The 21,529-nt window shown below is 36.5% G+C and overlaps 1 protein-coding gene across 1 annotated transcript in view; it reads left to right on the top strand.

Annotated features, from left to right (window-relative positions):
* LOC108713463 (SITS-binding protein) overlaps positions 1-20,627 on the top strand; it is a 38,131-nt gene extending 17,504 nt beyond the window's left edge. The window contains exons 3-10 of the mRNA XM_018257030.2: positions 4,304-4,511; positions 7,664-7,814; positions 8,524-8,718; positions 10,233-10,501; positions 10,744-10,880; positions 16,291-16,412; positions 16,632-16,811; positions 20,142-20,627. Of these exons, the coding sequence (XP_018112519.1) occupies positions 4,304-4,511; positions 7,664-7,814; positions 8,524-8,718; positions 10,233-10,501; positions 10,744-10,880; positions 16,291-16,412; positions 16,632-16,811; positions 20,142-20,315 (1,436 nt within the window). The 3' untranslated portion in view covers positions 20,316-20,627. The remainder of the gene's footprint in view (positions 1-4,303; positions 4,512-7,663; positions 7,815-8,523; positions 8,719-10,232; positions 10,502-10,743; positions 10,881-16,290; positions 16,413-16,631; positions 16,812-20,141) is intronic.
* Positions 20,628-21,529: the final 902 nt, after the last annotated feature.

The raw sequence follows: 21,529 nt of genomic DNA, 5'->3' as shown, positions 1-21,529 counted from the left end.
AGTCTTCCATCCCTCTAACCAGTTTAGTTGCACCACTCTTCAGTGGTTACTTATTGTTATATGTTTGACTCCACAGTAAAACTACACCAGTATTGGAAATATTTTTGAAGGCATTGATTTCATTTCAGATATTAGGGGTCATTTAGGGGTTGCCACTTTTTGCTGCCACTTACTCCAGGCGGGGTGGTGATGTAGCATCAGTGGGTCTGGGATGTTGGCAGGGTTGGAGGTGACGTCACTGGGTGGGGATAATACTTGGCACTTGGACAATCATATCGTCCTGTCCAGTTTTCCTAATTTGGACAACTGGACAGGCAGTTTTGACTCAGACAGCCCCCCAAAAACATAGCTTTCCAGGTGAGAACCGGACAGATGGCAACGCTATTTATTATGACCTGGGGCAGAAGTGCCTAGCCTGTAAAATGCAAGACAAGGCAGGTTCAAGAATTACATATTTGCTGTTAAATTTGTAACTACCTGTTGTTCCACCTAAGATCCTCGTTTGCTCTTCTCTCTTCTCTCCTAGCCTTCATCCCACCAACTTACCAAATTAAACTGCCTGGAATTTTATCTAAGAAAGATGGCAGCCCTAAATACAGCTGGCATTATGTAGAATTGACTGATATTTTAAAAGCAAAAAAAAGGCATAGGGTCATTAATTAACTTAAATGTTCTTCCTGCCTTACAGCCAAGCCTGTGTATCAGTTCCCTGCTATCCACTTTGCTTTTGGATGCCTTCACTGAAAGGACTGATCTATGTGTGCTTCAATAATATTTTTATGGTGTTGTTTTTATTTCTACATTACACTGTTTACACTGCAAATAATTCACTCTACCATATAAAATCTTTTTCCTAATCCAACAAGTATATGTTTTTTTTAGTTATAATATTGATGTGTCTGCAGCCATTTCAAGTTATATTGCCCAGCCATGTGCTTTTGTTCCTTCTACTCAATGTAACTGAAGTTGTCGCAGTGGGACTTGGATTGTTACTATTGAGTGTTATCCTCATGTCTACCAGGCAGCTATCTTGTTTCAGGGAACAGTTATCTGGTTAACTTCACATTGTTCCGTTTTTAGGCAGCTGGTAGGGAGAAGGGAGGAGGGTGACATCACTCCAACTTGCAGTACAGCAGTAAAGAGTAACTGAAGTTTATCAGAGCACAAGCCACATGACTGGGGGCACCTGGGAAACTCACATGTCTAGTCTCATATCAGATATTAAAATTAAATATTAAAACATCTATTTGCTCTTTTGAAAAATGGATTTCAGTGCAGAATTCTGCTGGAGCAGCACTATTAACTGATGCCTTTTGCATTTTGAAAAAAAACATGTTTTCCTGTGACAGAATCCCTTTAAAGAAACAGTAACACAAAAAAATTAAAGTGTTTTAAAGTAATGAAAACATCTAAACACTACTATACTGTAGTTCATATAAACAAGCTGCTGTGTAGCAATGACAGAAATGAAAAAAAAGACAATATGGCACAGGTTAAATAGTGGATAACAGATAACACAATTATGTTCTACAGATCTTATCTGTTGTGTAACGTGAGCGTTTTCTCCTTTGAATGGCTGGCCCCATTGCTACACAGCAGCTTATTTATATAAACAATAGTAGTGTTTCTGAAGCAAACACACCAGTTTTATCAGTGAAGGGCAACACTGCTTTTTATTTTCACATGTTACTGTTCCATAAGTCTTTATTGCTTTTCATTAAGTTTTGCATTTTAATAGGTTAAATATGCACTGAATGACTTGATAGAAACCAATTAAATTTGTAGTTAGCTCTGTAGTCTATGGATCTTATATGTGATCGATCAGCTCCTAAAAATGAATATGGCTAAAAATGCTTCACCAGCCTAAAGTTTCAGCTTGTCAATAGCAGCAATGATCCAGGACTTCAAACTTGTCACAGGGGGTCACCATCTTGGAAAGTGTCTGTGACACTCACATGCTCAGTGGGCTCTGAGCAGCTGTTGAGAAGCTAAGCTTAGGGCTCGTCACTAATTATCCAGCAGAAAATGAGGTTGGTCTGTAATATAAGATGATGCTACAGGGCTGATTATTAAATCCTGATGCTAATTGCACATGTGCCGCCATGTAGTAATTATCTGTATTAATTACTAATCAGCCTTATATTGTGACATTTCTATTCTATGTGTACTGTATATAGTGAGTGGGTCCTTAAGCTCAGTAAGTGACAGCAGCACAGAGCATGTGCAGTGAATCAGCATAAAAAAAGATGGGGAGCTACTGGGGCATCTTTGGAGACACAAATCTTTACTGCTAAAGAGCTGTGGTTGCCTTGGGCTGGTACAGAAGCACAAAACATAATGTACAACATTTCTACCTACTTCTTTAGTTAGGCTTTAGTTCTCCTTTAAAGGGATAAGGTGGAAATCCTATACTCCATGAAGTGACCACACACGCAGTTCCCGTTTGAGCTCACCTACCTCCCCCTGTATACAGCGTGAGACTTTGCTCCACCCTGGAAGTTGGAAGAGGTGCAATTCTGAGAGCATTCTATAGGGCAAAGTGGAAAATAAGGGGGCTTTGCATGCATTTTTTTATACTGTGCACCTAGTTGATGGATTAATAAATGAGACAGAGCATGTCGTTGTGCAGCATGTTCCAAGATGGTTGGTTACAGCAGGGGAAAATGGACGGTGCAGCATTCTTCTTGAAGTCTGAAATTACAAGTAGTTTGTAGAATGGAATTCCAAGCTAACGGATGTATCTGTTATCAAATGTCTGTCCTTCCTGAGGGTAGGAAAATGTTGACAGGGATCTCCTGTGGGAAGGTAAACACAAGCAACAGGCCTGTAAGAACAGAATGTGCATTCATTCATTGGTCTCATTGAAAGAAGGGTTTTTACCATTAAAATGATTAAAGAGATTATATCATCAACTTTTTCATATTAGTACATACAGAAACCCGTTATCCAGAAAGCTCCGACTTACAGGAAAGGCCATCCCACATAGACTCCATTTGATCCAAATAATCCAAATGTTTAAAAATTGTTTCCCTTTTTTCTGTAATAATAAAACAGTAGCTTGTACTTGATCCCAACTAAGATATAATTAATCCTTATTGGAAGCAAAACCAGCCTATTGGGTTTATTTAATGTTTACATGATTTTCTTGCAGACTTCAGGTATAAAGATCCAAATTACAGAAAGATCCATTATCTGTAAAACCCCAGGTCTTGAGCATTGTGGATAACTGGTCCCATACCTGTACATGTTAGGAAGAGTTAAATTTATGGACATTTGCCTGAGAGTTACAAGGAGCTTGTGAAAAGAAAGAAAGAAAGAAAGAAAGGAAGGAAGGAAGGAAAGAAAGAAAGAAAAAATTGATTTCTGATTCTTAAATGTAATCTACTGTCATATTGTAGAAAGGCGGTCCATTATCCAGAAACGCATTATCCAGAAAGCTCCAAATTACAAAAAAGCCCATTTCTCATAGACCTTTTTCTCTGTAATAATAAAACAGTAGCTTGCACTTGATCCAAACTAAGATATAATTAATCCTTATTGGAAGCAAAACCAGCCTATTGGGTTTATTCAATGTTTAAATTATTTTCTTAGTAGACTTAAGGTCTTAAGGTTAATTTGGCCTTTGTAGACTTAAGGCCAAATTAACTTTGGCTTGAAAAGCTGGTTTAGCAACACTGCTGTAACAGAAGGTCAACTATTTTAGGAGTGCAGAGCATGACATCTGTCCAGATAATAGATAAGTACTAGGATTTATAACTTATAACAAGGAGCATTTTTAGTTAAAAGGGTCCATTTGGAAATCACATCTTCAAAGCACCATATAACCTCATGGAGTGTAAAAGAAGTCTCCTGTGGGAGACCCCTTCATAGGTGCCATAAGGGAGAAGGTGGTCATAGATTTGTGATAAAGATCATTTGCTCCCTGTTGTTTTGTGGTCTGAAGCGTGGGGGTCACCAAATTTATAATCTATTACAATAATAATGGTAACTGTATATCACATGATCTAGTTGGCATTAAACATTAGTCAATGAGAAGATGATGAATGGGATGAGTTGGACAATGTTAATGACTATTTTACAGGTGGTCATTTCTAGCTGGGATCACTAAAGCTTTCTTGCCTCCTTTAGTGCTGCTTTTGTGGGGCCATCATCTCTGGATTCATGTTTGAAACCATCAGGATTCTCATTCAGTAGCCGTACGGGACAAATACACATACAGATGCTGGGAAATGTATTTAGTAATGCCTGTCCTTAGTTTAAAATTCTGTCGAAAGTTGAATTCTGTATGTTCTTCTCTTATAAGGGGTATCGGTGCGTGTGAATTCAGATATTCCAATATCCATTTCAATAGAAAGAAACAAGTTCTTCTGCGTGGAGACTCCATCAAGCAAAGAGAAGACTCCTCTGCAATATACCGTGTGTATTGGCCAAACCATGAGATCTGTCCATCAAGAAATGGGAAATCAACTTCATGATAACCCGAGGATGCTTCCAAATGTTGACATACTCTGGTAATGCTTGCAAGTTAATATTAAGTGCCAACAATCCTGTGCTAAAAATAACGCTATTTTGATATGGTGCAACATTAAAATTCACCCTAGATAAACTGACCTCTGCAAGGCTGAACTGAGCTACGGGTGTTATTATTTCAAATGAGAGGATCGCTGTGCTGAATCTCTAAAGACCTTTTTGTAATCACTACTGTACAGCCTGCTATTTAAAACAAAAGCAATATATACAGTTACCATGCTTTGAGATATATAGATATATAAATAAATATACAGGTATAGGATCCCTTATCCGGAAACCCGATATCCAGAAAGCTCCGAATAACGGAATGGCTGTCTCCCATAGACTTCATTTTATCCAAATAATCCAAATTTTAAAAAATGATTACCTTTTTCTCTGTAATAATAAAAAAGTAGCTTGTACTTGATCACAACTTAGATATAATTAATCCTTATTGGAAGCAAAACCAGCCAATTGGGTTTATTTAATGTTTAAATTAATTTATAGTAGACTTAAGGCATGAAGACCCAAATTACGGAAAGATCCATTATCCGGAAACCCCAAAGTCCCGAGCATTCTGGATAACAGGTCCCATACCTGTACTATATATATATATAGTACAGGTATGGGACCTGTTATAGTATATATATATATATATATATATATATATATATATATATATATATATAGATTAGGGATGCACCGAATCCACTAGGTCGAACCCTCGAATCCTATGCAAAAGATTCGGCCACATACCGAACTGAATTCTAATTTGGCTATGCAAATTAAGGGTGAGAAGGGGTTTAACATTTTTCTAACAAAAAGTCATGCAATTTCCCTCCCTGTCCTAATTTGCATATGCAAATTAGGATTCAGATTCGGTTCGGCAGGTCATTAAGATTCGCCGAATCTGAATCCAGCTGAAAAAGGCCGAACCCCGAACTGAATCCTGGATTCGGTGCATCCCTAGTATACATATATTTATATATTTATATATTTATATATATATATATATATATATATATATATATATATATATATATATATATATATATATATATATATATTTATATATATATATATATATATAATCCTACTGTATCCACACTGTATTTTTACATGTAGTTCATAAATAACTTCACATATGCCAATGACCAATTAAAAACAGATGTTATCCAATGTAATAATAGGTTAGTGAGCAATAAACTGAATTATGCAGGATATTAAATTTGGACAATCTATAGATGCAGGTAGTAGGGAGGAAGAATATGCTGGATAATGCTATAATGCAAAAGCTTCTCCAGTTTTCACCATAATACATAAAAAGCCACACCAAGAAAGCATTGCTGTACTCTTCTATCTTAATTTTAGGCATTAACCATAAAAGAACCGCTAATCTGTAAGAGAGTGAAACAAGACTAATGGGCAGATTTATCAAAGGTCAAATTAGAGAGTTTTTTTTTTTTACCTCAAATGAACTCAAATAGCCTCGAAACTCAAATAGTATCTTATTTAAAGATAAACTCGAAAATTGAACGACTATTATCGACCCAAAAACTCTAATCAAATTTGATGGAAGGCTATTAAAGGGGTGGTTTACTATTAAGGTAACTTTAAGGGGCACATTTACTAAGCTCGAGTGAAGGATTAGAAGTAAAAATACTTCGAATTTCGAAGTATTTTTTTGGCTACTTCGACCATCCAATTGGCTACATCAACCTTCAACTACGACTTTGACTTCGAATCGAGCGATTCGAACTGAAAATCGTTCGACTATTTGACCATTCGATAGTTGAAGTACTGTCTCTTTAAAAAAGACTTCGACCACCTACTTCGCCACCTAAAACCTACCGGGCATTAATGTTAGCCTATGGGGAAGGTCTCCATAGGCTTTCTAGCCAATTTGGGATTGAAGGAAAATAGTTCGATCGATGGATTAAAATCCTTCAAATTGTTCGATTCGAACGATTATTCCTTTGATTATTCGATCGAACGAATTGTGCTAAATCCTTCGACTTCAATATTCAAGCCGAAGGATTTAACTTTGAGGGTCGAATATTGAGGGTTAATTAACCCTCGATATTGTGCCCCTAGCTATCAGATTACTTAAAATGCAAATTGAAGAGCCGCTGAATAATAAGCGAAATAACTTAAATAATAAAATATAAAAACCAATTGCAAACTGTCTCAGAATATCACTTTCTACATCATACTTAGGGGGTTATTTATCAAAATCCGAATTTATCTCAATATTTTCTGCTATAAACTGCTATTTACGCTTATTTATTAATAAATTTTCCCGAAAATTTGCTTTGCGGGGAAAAATCAGAGGATTCTGACAATTCCTATCTGCAGCAGTAAATGAAGGGAGAATTTTTACTACATACAGTCAGGTTTCTTATAAAAATGGTACATATTTTTTAATCAAAGTATATTGGAGATAGGTTTCTTTTTCATTAAAGAACGTAAAAATTGGATTTTATTTTTTTGCCTTTACATGCCCTTTAATTTCCAGATTCAGAATGTGGACTTATATGTAGACATATTTCCAATTGGTTTAAGGACCATTATCAGTGATCTGTATTTAAATTGTTGGTCCTATCAAAACGATTCTTTATAGAGGCCATTGAAGCTTCCGAGGATGAAGAATGAATATGTTAAAACTCTCTCTGTAATGGCTAATTCCGAATGTTTCCTGTTTAAAACAATATAAGTACTTCTATATCATATTGAAAGACATTATTCTACTTGTTTAGTGTTTAATATTTACTGAGCATTGTTAGGTTTGGTTTCTTATGATTTACTTATTTCAGATCTAATAACAGTCTAGATGACAAAACCAACAATTATTTGTAATTTGTTGTCTTTCTGTACTATTAGTCTTATTTCATAGTCCAGCAGTGGACTTCTATTAAAATCTTGCTTTTTTATGTAAAACACAATAAAAACCTTAAAAAAAAAAAAAAGAATGAATATGATATTGGTACCTAGTTCTTCTAACAAACTTTGAAACTAAGATCATTTTACGCTCGAGTCAACCGGCTTTCTTCTAAATCTGCTGCCATGTTGATCTTGTTTTAAATTCATAAGAACATCCATAACACCTTTACATTTGAAAATTCAGAACTTAGTGGTTTTTGTGTTTTTTGTAAAGGATGCCGCTTTGGAAGCATTACGGAATCTCAGATTCTGCCGCAAAACTTGAAAGAGAATTGAGATCGTTCCACAATAAGCTTATAAGGCATGGTCTGGGAGAATGCCTTATTGGACTCAATGAACATTCCACAATGCTGCTTTCTAGAAAGGTAAGCCGGGACTCTAGTAATGAAAAGAAGCATTTTAAAGGTCACTAAATGCAAAACTATTATTATCCTTTTGGATATTTTAGGCCACGTTGAGCATTTATCAGTATATTAAAATATTATTCGTTTTTGTCCTGAGATGCTTCTTTCTTTCTACCTCTGTCTTCTATCTCTAGTAAATATTTATTCATATATTGATGCATACAACTAATTGAGTCTAACCCTACCTTCCTATGAAACTACAGCCCTACTATTACGTTCAAGGCTTCTGCGCAGAACTCATTGCTGTCATTTCTAGTGTGGGTTGCGACTTTCCTCTCTACCTTGTTTAAAGCACACGTTCTTTGTGTTTTTGTGATCACCATGGTTCACTAAAGCCAATATCACATTACATATAGTAAAAATAGACAGAATACAGTCATCTGATCATCTGTTTGGCATATAACTATATAATTATAAGCCAGCATGGGAAATTACAAAAACAATTATCCACTAGTGACTGGCTACAACAAAGCTGTTTCTATGGTGGAAGACTAAACTGGCCTTCTGGAGATATTTAAAGTGGCTCCAAAGCATCACATGTACATCTCCAATTTGTCTTTGACCTTATACTGAGATAAAATTGCATGACTGGAGCCATAATAGAATATACTTGGTGGGAGAGGTAATTCTTCTTTTCATGGTGCATTTACACTATTATATTTTCCTATAGGACCACACGCCTATTGATCCCCATGGAGTGCACTCTCACAGACAAAGAAGGGGTCCCCATCAAGTTAGGCATTTAAATCTATTAATTACTACATCCCCATATGCAAGTATCAACTCTGAACCGTTCCAGAATTATCTGAAGGAAGGAAAAGATAATTATTGGCTGAGTCTTTATTCAAAGGTTGACGCTTCGCTGGTATGTCTACTCCTTTTAAATTAACAATATTGCTGCTATGTGTCTGTTATCCTCTATATTGTGTAAACAGAGAATTTTGACATAAATAGCAATATGGAAAACAGTAAAGAAATAGTAGAATAAATGTTTCTTCCCCAGGGTATGCAAATCAAGCCATGGAAAAATTAGGTTAGCATCATTTAAGCACAGCTACAATTTCCATCTTCAGGAGAACATTTTTGTGCTATCAAGGCGATCAATGTGACCTTCTCTAAAAAACACATTTTTGGTCCTTATTTTTATTTTAAATCTTACATTGCATCTATGAAGAAGTTACTGAGTCTGCTTTCAGCATTGTTCTTGCATAATTCTCAGTTGTTTATTGGCAGCCTGGCTATATCATTTTCTCCTACCATAGCTCCCCATTGTTTTAGAATACCTCTGCATACACTACAGTTGGATTATCGTGTTCCTACTAAACTGTAGAGCAGTGATCTCCAACCCTTTTTCATCCGTGAGCAACTTTTAGATGTAAAAAGAGTTGGGGAGCAACACAAGCATAAAAAAATTTGTGGGTGCAAAATAAGTGCTGTGATTGGCTATTGGTAGCCCTTTGAGGACTGACAGCCTAGAGGAGGTTCTGTTTGACTGTACATCTGCTTTTTCTGCAACTAAAACTTGCCTCCAAGCCAGGAATTGAAAATTAAGCACCTGCTTTGAGGCCACTGAGAGCAACATCCAAGGGGTTGGGGAGCAACATGTTACTCACAAGCTACTGGTTGGGGATCACTGCTGTAGAGCATATGCATCGTACAGGCTAGTTAACATAAGCTTTGATGATAGAAGGGAAAGAAGTTAGAAGGGAAAAAACTGGCAAAATGTTAATAATTATGTCAATGGTTTACTGACATAAAGGGGCAGATTTATCAAGGGTCGAATTTTGAGTTTATGGGCGTTTCGAAAAACTCCCATCAACTCCCATAAACTCGAAATTCAAAAAAAAAAAATGACCACTCGAACTTTATTAAAATTTTTTAAAAATGGCTGAATAGGATCGAGCTGAAAATCTGAATCGAATTCGAATAGAATATGATCCAATTCCAATCGTTTTTCACCAAAGAAAAAATTTGTTTTTTCAAAAGTCCACCAAATGACTCCAAATTGATTGTAGGAGGTCCCTCATAGGATAAAATACCAATTTGGCAGGATTTAGATGGTAAATAGTCAATGGCGAAATTAGAAACTCCCATAAACTCAAAATTCGACCCTTGATAAAGCTGCCCCTACACGATGAATTTCAAAATTTGAATTTCTAATTCTTTTTAAAATCGAATTGAATTTGGAGTATTCCCTAGTTGAATTACACTAAAATAAACTCAAAATTAGAACTTAAAAATTCAAATTTTCATTTCAACCCTTGATAAATCTGCCCCAAAATATATTTGCCAAAAATGAATGCTTAAGATTTATGCTTAAGATATATTTTTGTTAAAGTAAGGATTTCCCAAAAATAATTTCATTTTTGCATTTTGTAGACACCTGTTTTGACAAAATGGAAGAGCCAGTTCTCAGTAAGATTAAATATCACAAGTGAAAACGCTGTTAACTGGTATTTAAATACTGTGAGAGCTCTGAAACACAAGTTAGGTGCGGAATACGTCACATTTGAAGGTGTGGAAGGAAATACTTTTCTGGAACAATCTATCCAGCCTCCCATGGGCCAAGAAGGGGACAGATATACAGGATTTCTAGCAGAGATGGCAGCAAAGCTTGGAAATTCAACAATAGTTACAGCAACTACAAGGTGAGCTTCTATTGAATGCCTTGGTAGGTGAGTTAATTAGAGTGCAAAAATGCTCTAAAACGCCACATTTGTGGGATTCTGCTTGAATCACAGTAAGAACTTAAATTCAAATGCCGATAATTCGGCCTCTGTCCCAATTCTGCTTTTGGCTGCTGGGTCTGAGGCAAAACCGTTGTATTTAAATAGGAGATCAGAAGTTTAACAAGAAAAAAATCACTAAAATTTTTATTCTTCATCAACAGATCTAGCCATTTGCCAGTATTCGTGCAAATGATCCCTCTTCATTCAGATTGGAGTTACAGTGGACTCAAAGGAATTATCCCGTCAGTTCTTCACTACAGTTTACTAGGATATAACTTTTTCATTCCAGACGCAATAGGTATTGGCTAATATGAGCAGTGCACAATACATGCATATTTGTACAAGTGGATTGCTGTTATTGTGTAATGATACAACTAGATCTGCAGGAAGTATTACAGTTGGAGTAGGGATCTACTTAGAGTGCTCTACAGGAAATGGCAAACTCACCAATCATTGGAATCATTTTTAAATATTTAAAAAACTCTAGCAGGAAAAGCTACTGGGACTTAAAAGATAAGTAAACCTTAAAAATATTATGTATTATACTCAGGGTGCTTCTATAAGCACTTTTGTAATTTACATAATTATTCATTTTCAGTTTCAGGGTTTTATTAACTGCCAATATAAATTTTTTTTGTAACAACAGCACAACCTGTGTGTCAGTTGTAGTGATTGGCAAATTTGTCCCGTTTTGCTTTGCTGTAAAAAAATTTATGCATGCTATTATTGCCAAAATTGTTTTCACGCAGCGGATTTTTCGCCAGTAAATATTTGCCGCAGTTTCGCAAATGTATTCACCGGAGATTCGCCGCAAATTCACGCCTGCCAAATCACTAGTCAGTTCCTCTAATTGTACAGTCAAAGTGATATTCCTTCAGAAAGTAAACAGAGAAATGTTTTGATGTTCCTCTGCTCAAGAAGCTTTTGATGTCTTTCCTGATCAGAGCAACATCAGAACACTTCTCTGTTTTCCTTCTGAATATCACTGACTGTCATTATATTGGCAGTTAATGAAAACTTAAATAGCTCTGAAACTGAAAAGGTCATTCTAAATTGTAAAACATCTAGTTTTTTTTCCTATAAATCTGAATTTTTACTGGAAAAAACTCAAATTCTTAGAGATTTATTAAACCCTGAGAATGGAAAAAGTCAGAATCTAAAAATCTGGCATCTCAGATCTACCAAGGTTGTATGTATATAAATTATAGGGAGAGGTCCCTATCCTATTCAGAAGTTTCTGTGGTCTGTGCTGGAATTAGCCCAAAAATCCAACTATTTCTGATTTTTTTGTTCAAAAATTCGAAAAAGCCTGAAAAAATAAATAAAAAATCATACGATTCGGATTTTCGCAGCTTTTTTTCATGTTTGTCCCCGATCCAATTAAATAATAAATAAGGTCCAATCATGGATTCTAGTTTGGTCAGACTTTTTTGATTAAAATAATCAGATAAATTCAGTCTTTGATAAATAAGGCCCATAATGTGAAGTCATGTAAATTACAAAAGCTCCCTGAGCAAATTTACATTATATTTTTTGAAGTTTTACTTCTCTTTTAATAAAAATGTTTCTACTAAGCAAATTCTTGGCACTCTGTGGCATAGGCAATGTAAGTATTCCGCCCCTGAGCATCAATAACCAATGAAAACCGTGTTTTAGTGGCATGGACACTGAAGTTGAAGCCTAGTTTTGCTTTGCCAAAAAATTCACTAAACCACAAGAAAATTTGTGTAAAAGCAAAAATTCATGAAATTCATTAAAGTGAATTTAAAAGTTTAAATTCAAAATTTTAAAATTATTCAAGATTTATTACAGTCCAATGGGCTAAAAACTCAGAATCCGAAACCCCGGCATCTAAAAGCTCTAGAGGTCCTGTATAAGTCAATGGGGAAGGTCCCAGTGTCTGCGCTGATGTCCTTATCGATATCTGATGATTTTGGGGATTCGGAACAAAAAACTCTTCGGAAATCTCTGAACAAATCGCTGTTTTCGGAGAAAGCTCCGAAGTTTTCTGAGTTTTGCCGGATCCTATTTTTTCAGGCTTTTTTCTTCATAAATAAGGTCCATTTCGGAATTCGGAGTTGGATATTAGAAATAATGAAAAAGTGTCCTGCTGGCCCAGTCGACCGTGAATATAATTTAACAGAAATAAGAAGCTAATTAAATAAGAGCATGAGGAAGGGCAGTTTTAAGAAGATCAATAGAAATCCAGTACTTTAAAAATGTGTTAAAAATATTACTTTTTTCAATGTAATATAAAAATGATGCTGTTTGGCAACCAACTGCTTTAAACTTTTATCCAAAAAGTGCTTAGTCTATTCCTGCGCTAGAACTGCAAGCAACCTGGCACTGTGCATCACTATAAAGTTATGTTTCATAACCTCATGGCAGTTGTTTGAGAAACTGACGGGCTGTAGAAATTATTGAGGAGGGAATAATTTGTGACATTATTCTGGCTCAAAGTGTAGTAAAAGCTTTTCTACTGGGGCGGTGTTGCATTTCATTCCAAGCTGGAGCTTTTAGGTTTATTAAGTTAATATCACGAAGTGCAAAGTGGAAGTAAATTCCAAAGCAATGTTTTAACTTTTTTCTGCAAGATATTCATTTCCTAAATGCAGGGGTATACTGCAGAGCTCTGAAATAACTTTGCATTTCGGCAATAGGTTTCTCGTTTATTGATAATTCAATTCATATTTCGGATGCTTCTACTTACAGGGGGGATGGAAAAGTTGTACACGGTGTATATATTCACAGTGTAATATTCTTTATTAGATAAATATTTCAGATCTGCAACGTTTTTCCACTGGCAGATGGGTCACTTATTACTTTTGGGGGTTCATAAAATCTATTTAATTTATTAATCAGCTTTTGTTACAAAAAAAACAGGATATACTTGATTGGTTAAGGCATTTTTGTATTGTCTTCATAAATTCTTTAAATCTTAGTGGATTCCCTTGTGTCTGCTGGAAGGGCTCCTGGTGAATTCAGCATCAGAGTGTATATTATTTTATATATATTTATCCATAGTGATCATATCTCCCCTCAATCCCCTCCTCCAGCATGAACAACCCCAACTTGGTCAGTCTGAGACTTTTCATACCGTTTACCAGCTCAGTCGTTCTTATTTGGACTTTTATTTTGGACTATTTCAGTGATCTACCTATTGAGCACTGGAAATAAAAACCTGTATATTCTAGATTTAACATTACTGGTGTTTTGAAGAATTTTGAAGAATTACCTTCTGCTTCCACAAACCTAATGGCATTGCTTGCTACATCTAAGTTAATAAAACACAACTACCCCCATGTAACATTGAAATCTACCCTCTGTACACAATACTTGGGAGGCCCATTTATTAAAGATCAAGGGGCAAATTCATTAAGGGTTGAATATCGAGGGTTAATTAACCCTCGATATTCGACTGGAAATGAAAATCCTTCGCCTTCGAAAATCAAAGTCAAAGGATTTTGCGCAAATACTGCTCCAAGGAATAATCGTTCGATCTAACGGTTAAATCCTTCGAATCGAACGATTCGAAGGATTTTAATCCAACGATCGAAGGATTATCCTTCGACCAAAAAAACTTAGCCAAGCCTATGGGGACCTTCCCCATAGGCTAACATTGGGTTCGGTAGCTTTTAGGTGGCGAACTAGGGGGTTGAAGTTTTTTCTTAAAGAGACAGTACTTCGACTATCGAATGGTCGAATAGTCGAACGATTTTTAGTTCGAAGGTCGAAGTAGCCCATTCGATGGTCGAAGTAGTCCAAAAAACACTTCGAAATGAATGAATTGGCCCCCAAATGTTAGCGGTATTAGAGCTTTTCGAAGCCACGATTAATCTAATTTTCTCCAAAACCATGAATGCCATGAAAGTTATTAAAAGATCCAATTACAAAAATTGGAAAAGATATAGTTTTTTAAAGTTTTTCAAACAATTACAAACAAAAAAAACCCTCTAAAAAGATAGGATCAGTCCAGCTTCCATTGACTACTATTGGACCTTGGCTGCTTCTACTCTATGTAGATGTTTTGTATTAGAGTATTTTGTTGTTTTTACATTTAATACATCTCGAATATTTCGAGTTTTAGAGAAATTTTAAAAAGCATTTTTAGAGAAAAAAAACTACAATTTGTGAAAAAAGGAAATCTGACTGTTAGTAAATAGGCCCCTAAGTTGTCTATACATGTACAAAGAGCATTTCTAAGACCAACAGACCTTAGAATCGGCACAGTATCAAAAAGCATTTTCAAAATTCAAGTAGATCAATTCTACTCATTGTTCATTTCCCTACTTATTGCATCATGAAAGCAAATACATTTGATACAATCTGTCCTACTTTATCTATTGCATCTAAATATACAAAATAGTTATGTGTGGGTCGGGTTTTCCCAACCAGCACCAGCCCGATATTTGCCCTCCCTCCACCTGCGCTGCCCGAGCCTGACTTCCAGGTTCCTATTATAAACCCGCGCCGCCCCACCGATGATGTCACAAAAGGGGCGGGGCCAGCAGGTGCGCCATCCACCAATGGGGGTGCAAGGTATTGGGCCCGTCCGCACATCTCTAATACAAAAGGAATATATATAGCGAATAAAGTATCCCCTCTTGTAATATGTAAGGATTTTATAAGTTATCAAGGAGTTCCATGACCATATAAAAACATGGTCATGGAATTTAGAGGTGACCTCTAATATCCTCATATTTTGCATAATACACAAGTTTCTAGTTTCTAGGGATGCACCGAATCCAGGATTCGGCCTTTTTCAGAAGGATTTGGCCGAATCCTTCTGCTCGGCCGAACTGAATCCAAATCCTAATTTTCATGTACAAATTAGGGATGGGGAGTGAAATTGCGTAACGTTTTGTCGCAAAACAAGGAAGTAAAAAATGTTTTCCCCTTCCCACCACTAATTTGCATATTCTTTCGCGAAGGATTCGGGGGTTCGACTGAATCCAAAATAGTGGATTTGGCGCATCCCTACAAGTTTCAGTGAATCATGTGACAGAAATGACATCACTAAGCTCTGATTATAAAAAATGACATCACTAAGCACTGTTATATATAATATCCTTAATTAGGATATATATATAGTGAATAAAGTACCCCCTCTTGTAAAATATAGGGATATTATAAGTTACCGAGGAGTTTCATGACCATTTTATACAGGTCATGGAACTCCGAGGTAACTTCTAATATCCTCATATTTTACAACTGGGGGTACTTTATTTATTATAATACACAAATTTCAATGAGTCATGTGACAGAAATGACATCAGAACTCACCGTTTATAACTGATGACATCAGAACTCACCGTTTATAAGGATATAATTTACAGGATATTCATGGCTTTTGTGTATTATATAGTGAATAAAGTACAGCCCTCTTGTAAATTATAAGGATATTATAAGTTACCGAGGAGTTTCATGACCAAATAAAAACACAAGGCCGAAGGTCGAGTGTTTTTATACAGGTCATGGGACTCCAAGGTAACTTCTAATACTTTATTTATTATAATACACAAATTTCAGTGAGTCATGTGACAGAAATGACATCAGAACTCACCGTTTATAACTGATGACATCAGAACTCACTGTTTATAAGGATATAATTCACAAGATATTCATGGCCTTTGTGTAATATATATAGATTATGTATATATATGTATATTATGTATATATATAAGTTATTCTGCCTGTATTTTATTAAGGTGGGACACTGGCAGATGAGTTTCTAACAAACGAAGAACTATTTATCCGTTGGCTGCAAATCGTGACCTTTCTTCCAGTGATGTCCTTCAACACTCCTCCGTGGGTTTGCTGTGATGATTGGGTAAATACCACATTCTCTGTATATGTAAAAAAAAAAGGTAGAAAAGTGTCTAGTTTAACCTTTTGAATGTGGGCAGCCTGGTGACATTTAGCATTTGTTATAACAATATAAATGAACAACAAGAAGAATGCATGAATGGTGTCTGAACTGAACTTACTACTGAACAACTTGCTTTGTCTCTGCTCTTCGTTGTGTTTCCTTTGCATTTTCGTTTGACAGGTTCTGAACCTCACACGACAGTACATCGACAAACATCACAACTTTGTTGCTCCGCTGGTGACTAAATATGCTGAAGAGTGGATAAGCTCTGGGAACCCCATCTACAGACCAGTCTGGTGGATCAGCCAAAATGATCCGGTGGCATTCACAATAGACAATGAATTTCTAATAGGAGATGAGGTGAGAAGAATGACAATCAATTAAAACAGTATAAGGGCAGAGACAGACGAGAAGATTCGGGGAGATTGGTCGTTTGGCGACAAATCGTCTCTTTTTCGGGCAACTAATCTCCCCGAACTGCCTCCCGGCTAGAATCTAAATCACCGATGGGGTGGCACTCGGAGCCCTTCGTTTTCCGAAGTTGCCTGAAGTTTCCTCGTGAGGAAAAAGAAGCGCTCCGAGTGCCATCCCACCGGTGATTTAGATTCTAGCCGGCGGGGAGGCAGTTCGGGGAGATTAGTCGCCAGAAGAAGAGGCGATTTGTCACTGCCTTAATATATCACTGAAAGTCTCCACTTCTATATGTATTAAAGAAAATATGAGCCAATAATATGTTGAGATTAGTGATGGACGAATCTGTGCAGTTTCACTTCACCTAAAAATGTGCAAATTTACCAATGGGCTTCAAATTATTCTTGATGCGAGCGGCAATTTTTATATGCGCAACTATTTGGTCCAAATGCATTAAGGTAAATGGGCGTCTGAATAATCTTTTTTTTTTTTTACGCAGCAGGTTTTTTGCTGACGAATTGTCTCCGCAGTTTTGCAAGTTAAAACAAAAAACAAATGCTTTGTAAAGCTACACATTTAGGGGGCTATTTATAATACGCCGAATTTATCTGGTCGGGGTTTTTAGGGAAAAACTCTTTTTGTTTTTTTTAAACTCTAATTTTTTGAAATTTATTAAAGCCTGATGCTGCAAAAAGCCCGAATCTGAAAATCCACCGTCTCAGACCTGCAGAGGTTGTGTATGGATCAGTGGAAGAGGTCCCTATTCTATTTTGAAGTTTCTGTAGTCTGTGCTGGCATTAGCCTGAAAATCCAACTATTTTGGGCTTTTCGGGCAAAAATCAGAAAAATGTGGGCTTTTCTGGAAAAAGACAGAAAAAATTGAGAGATTCGGGGAAAAAACCCAGAAAAAATCATACGATTTGGGTTTTTGCTCAATTTATTGTGTTTTTACCAAAACCAATCAAACTAAGCTTTTTTTTAATAATAAATAAGGTAAAATCGGGTATGGGAGTTTGGTTGTGGTTTTTTTAATTCAAATAATGAGATAAATTCATATTTTAGTAAATAACCCCCTAATTGTTATTGCTACTTTTGTATTACTCAACTTTATATTCAGGTCCTCTCCGATTCATATTCCAGCCTTTTATTTAATTCAATGCATGGTTGCTAGGGGAATTTGGACTGAATTTGTTGAAACTGCAAACCGGAGAGCTGCTGAATAAAAAGCTAAATAACTCAAAAACCACAAATAATAAAACATGAAATCCAATTGCAAATTGTCTCAGAATATCACTCTCTACATCATACTAAAACTTAAAGGTGAACAACCAATTTAAAGGTACTTGCATCCAAAGATGCTCCTTGCACTTCCCTACAGTTGTTTTCAGCAGCAGTGCATCCCTCAATTCCTCCTCCTTCCTCCTCTGAATCACATGCAAGTGTGTTTTTGGCACTATACTCATGATAACTATGTTTTTTGGATACCACATTCTCCAGTGCCTACGTTCTCAGCTTTCATGTGCTGATGCTTCAGCCTATATATTAGTTATGTTTCCCGGCCATTACATCTAAATGCCAGTGCTCTTGGGTTATATTAGTACTCTCCGCTTTGATGTACATTTCTAAGTAAGTCCAGATCTCCGCAGAGATTTCCATTTCTAAAATAAAACCCAGCCGATAAGGAAATGAAAGCAGCAGGCGACAGAATGTGTTTTTGAAGCACTGAACTGAAATACATTTAGGCAACCATTTTTCCTGTAAGATAAACTGTGACATCTTGCGGTGTCTATTTTTGCAGAATGGGCTGGAATCCCAAGAAATGACATTTATTCAGGCTTTCAGAAAGAAACAGCTTTATTATGGCAAACAAAGAAAAAATGGTTTCGAGACTGTAGCACTTTTTACAGTTCTATGCAATTAGAAACCATATTCATATGAATACATACAATAATAACAATCATTATGTTCCTGGTAATGAGATCTCATTTACAACCATGAATGTTGTGCAATCAAATGTACCCGTGTCCAAAGATGTTCCTTGCACTTCAGTATAGTTACACTTACTGCAGTCCATCCAGTTCTGTCCAAATACAGAAGGCTAACCATGTAGAATAAAGCTAATATGGTTTGATTAAAATTTACTAAACTTATGTGACAATGGGTATCCAACCACCTCCTTTCCCTTGCTTCCTATGGATAAAATGCCATATAGCTGCAACGTTATATTCTTTAGGTCCAAGGATAACCAGGCCTCGATTTGTGCTAAGGCCACAAAGGCCAGGACATACGGCAGCAAGGTTTTAGGGATGGCATGCTGCCCAACTGCATTCTAATTTTTCAGACGCACTGGGGACAGTAGATTTGACAGCTCTTTAAAAGGATACTTTCATGTGAAAATGTTTTTTCAAAATGCATCAGTTAATAGTGCTGCTCCAGCAGACTTCTGCACTGAAATCCAAACACATTTTTTTATATTTAACTTTGATATCTGACATGGGGCTATAAATATTGTCAATTTCCCAGCTGCCCCCAGTCATGTGGCTTGTGCTTTGATAAACTTCAGTCCTTCTTTACTGCTGTACTGCAAGTTGGAGTAATCAACCCCCTCAGCAGCCAAACAAAAGAACAATACGAAGGTAACCAGATAACAGCTCCCTAACACAAGATAACAGCTGCCTGGTAGATCTAAGAACAGCACTCAATAGTAAAATCCAGGTCCCACTGAGACAGATTCAGTTACATTGAGTAGGAGAAACAACAGCCTGCCAGAAAGCAGTTCCATCCTAAAGTGCAGGCTCTTTCTGAAAGCACATGACCAGGCAAAATGACCTGAGATGGCACCTACACACCAATATTACAAATAAAAAATATACTTGCTGGTTCAGGAATTAAATTTTATATTGTAGAGTGAATTGTTTGTAGTGTAAACAGTGAAATTTAGAAATAATCCCCCGTGGTCCAGCGGAAACACGGGGGGGGGCAAAGAGTATTATGCATTGAATCAAGAAGAGATTTAAGTCTCTGGCAAGAAATAGGATAACCAGGTGGATCGGAGGCAGGATGGGAATGATTGGAGGTGAGCGGGGGTTGGATTGACAATTTTACCAGCAAGAACATTGTTGGTAAATTTGTTATACAAGCCTTGGCCTTTGCCGGTATTTTATCAGCCAGGTGCAACCTTAGACATATTGCATGTTGCTGTTGGCAAATATACTGATTATATGGGATTTTTTTTATTTGCTAACTTGAAATAAAATTAAATATGTTCCTCCTTCTTAGATTCTGATAGCACCCATCGTGGAACAGGGGCAAGTCCATCGAGATATCTTCCTTCCCGGAAATGACTACAAGTGGATGGATGCCAAGACTTTCCAAGTCTTCGATGGAGGAACTGTATTAAAACACTATTTTTGCAGCCTACTGGATATTCCAGTGTTTATCAAGACCTCATAGATTTTAGAAGAAAATGAGTTATTAATGTATAATATCACTTCTAAGAAGATAATTACTTTAGAGCTGTCTCTTATTTAGAGATGCCCGCACTTTTTCTATGCACTCCGAGGGCTATGTGCTTTTAATTATTTTAGTATTCGTTATTTCATTATCTTATTGTCTAGGTTTTTCCAAAGTTTTTCAGATCCCATAGCATTTGCATTTAATTAAAACTGAGTACTGTATGTTGTGGAGATCAGATCAGGTACTGTAATATTTATTGCTAAAGTCTTAATAAATTACCCACATTGTTTACCTCTCTGTATTAACAAAGTGGTCTCCAACTGTCTGTTTTCTTGACAATACACCTAGGGGCACATTTACTTAGCTCGAGTGAAGGAATAGAATAAAAAATACTTCGAATTTCGAAGTATTTTTTTGGCTACTTCGACCATCAAATTGGCTACTTCGACCTTCGACTACGACTTTGAATCAAACGATTAGAAATAAAAATCGTTTGACTATTCGACCATTCGATAGTCGAAGTACTGTCTCTTTAAAAAAAACTTTGACCCCCTACTTCGCCACCTAAAACCTACCGAACATCAATGTTAGCCTATCAGGAAGGTCCCCATAGGCTTTCTAGCCAATATCTGATCGAAGGAAAATCGTTCGATCGATGGATTAAAATCCTTCAAATCGTACGATTCGAAGGATTTAATCAATCGATCGAACGATTATTCCTTCGATCAGATATTGGCTAGAAAGCCTATGGGGACCTTCCCGATAGGCTAACATTGGCGAACGAATATTGCTAAATCCTTCGACTTCGATATTCGAAGTCGAAGGATTTATTTCCGACAGTTGAATATCGAGGGTTAATTAACCCTCGATATTCGACCCTAAGTAAATGTGCCCCCTACTGTAGTTGCCTCTTTTTTAATTGTAATAATGTACACTTAATGTATGGGAAGAAAGTATCTTTAACTTCATATCCTTAAGCCAAAACCTTGAAGATCTACTCATTTGTTAAGATCACCGATTGAGCACCTCTTTGCCCGTTACAGACACCTAGGTGTTTGATTGATCTAAATTTGGCTGATCCATTAACTGACGCAATATAACTATTTCCCAGTGACAGAATGTATTTTTTCTGTATCCTTCCATGGAGCAGATTCACTAATGGGCAAATTTTCACCAGCGTCAGCTTCGCATCCATCGCAACACTTCGCCAG

This window comes from Xenopus laevis, chromosome 4L, assembly GCF_017654675.1.
Source record: "Xenopus laevis strain J_2021 chromosome 4L, Xenopus_laevis_v10.1, whole genome shotgun sequence".
Lineage (NCBI taxonomy): Eukaryota > Metazoa > Chordata > Amphibia > Anura > Pipidae > Xenopus > Xenopus laevis.
The sequence above is the reverse complement of the archived record's forward strand: the minus strand, read 5'-3'. Positions and strand labels throughout refer to the sequence as shown.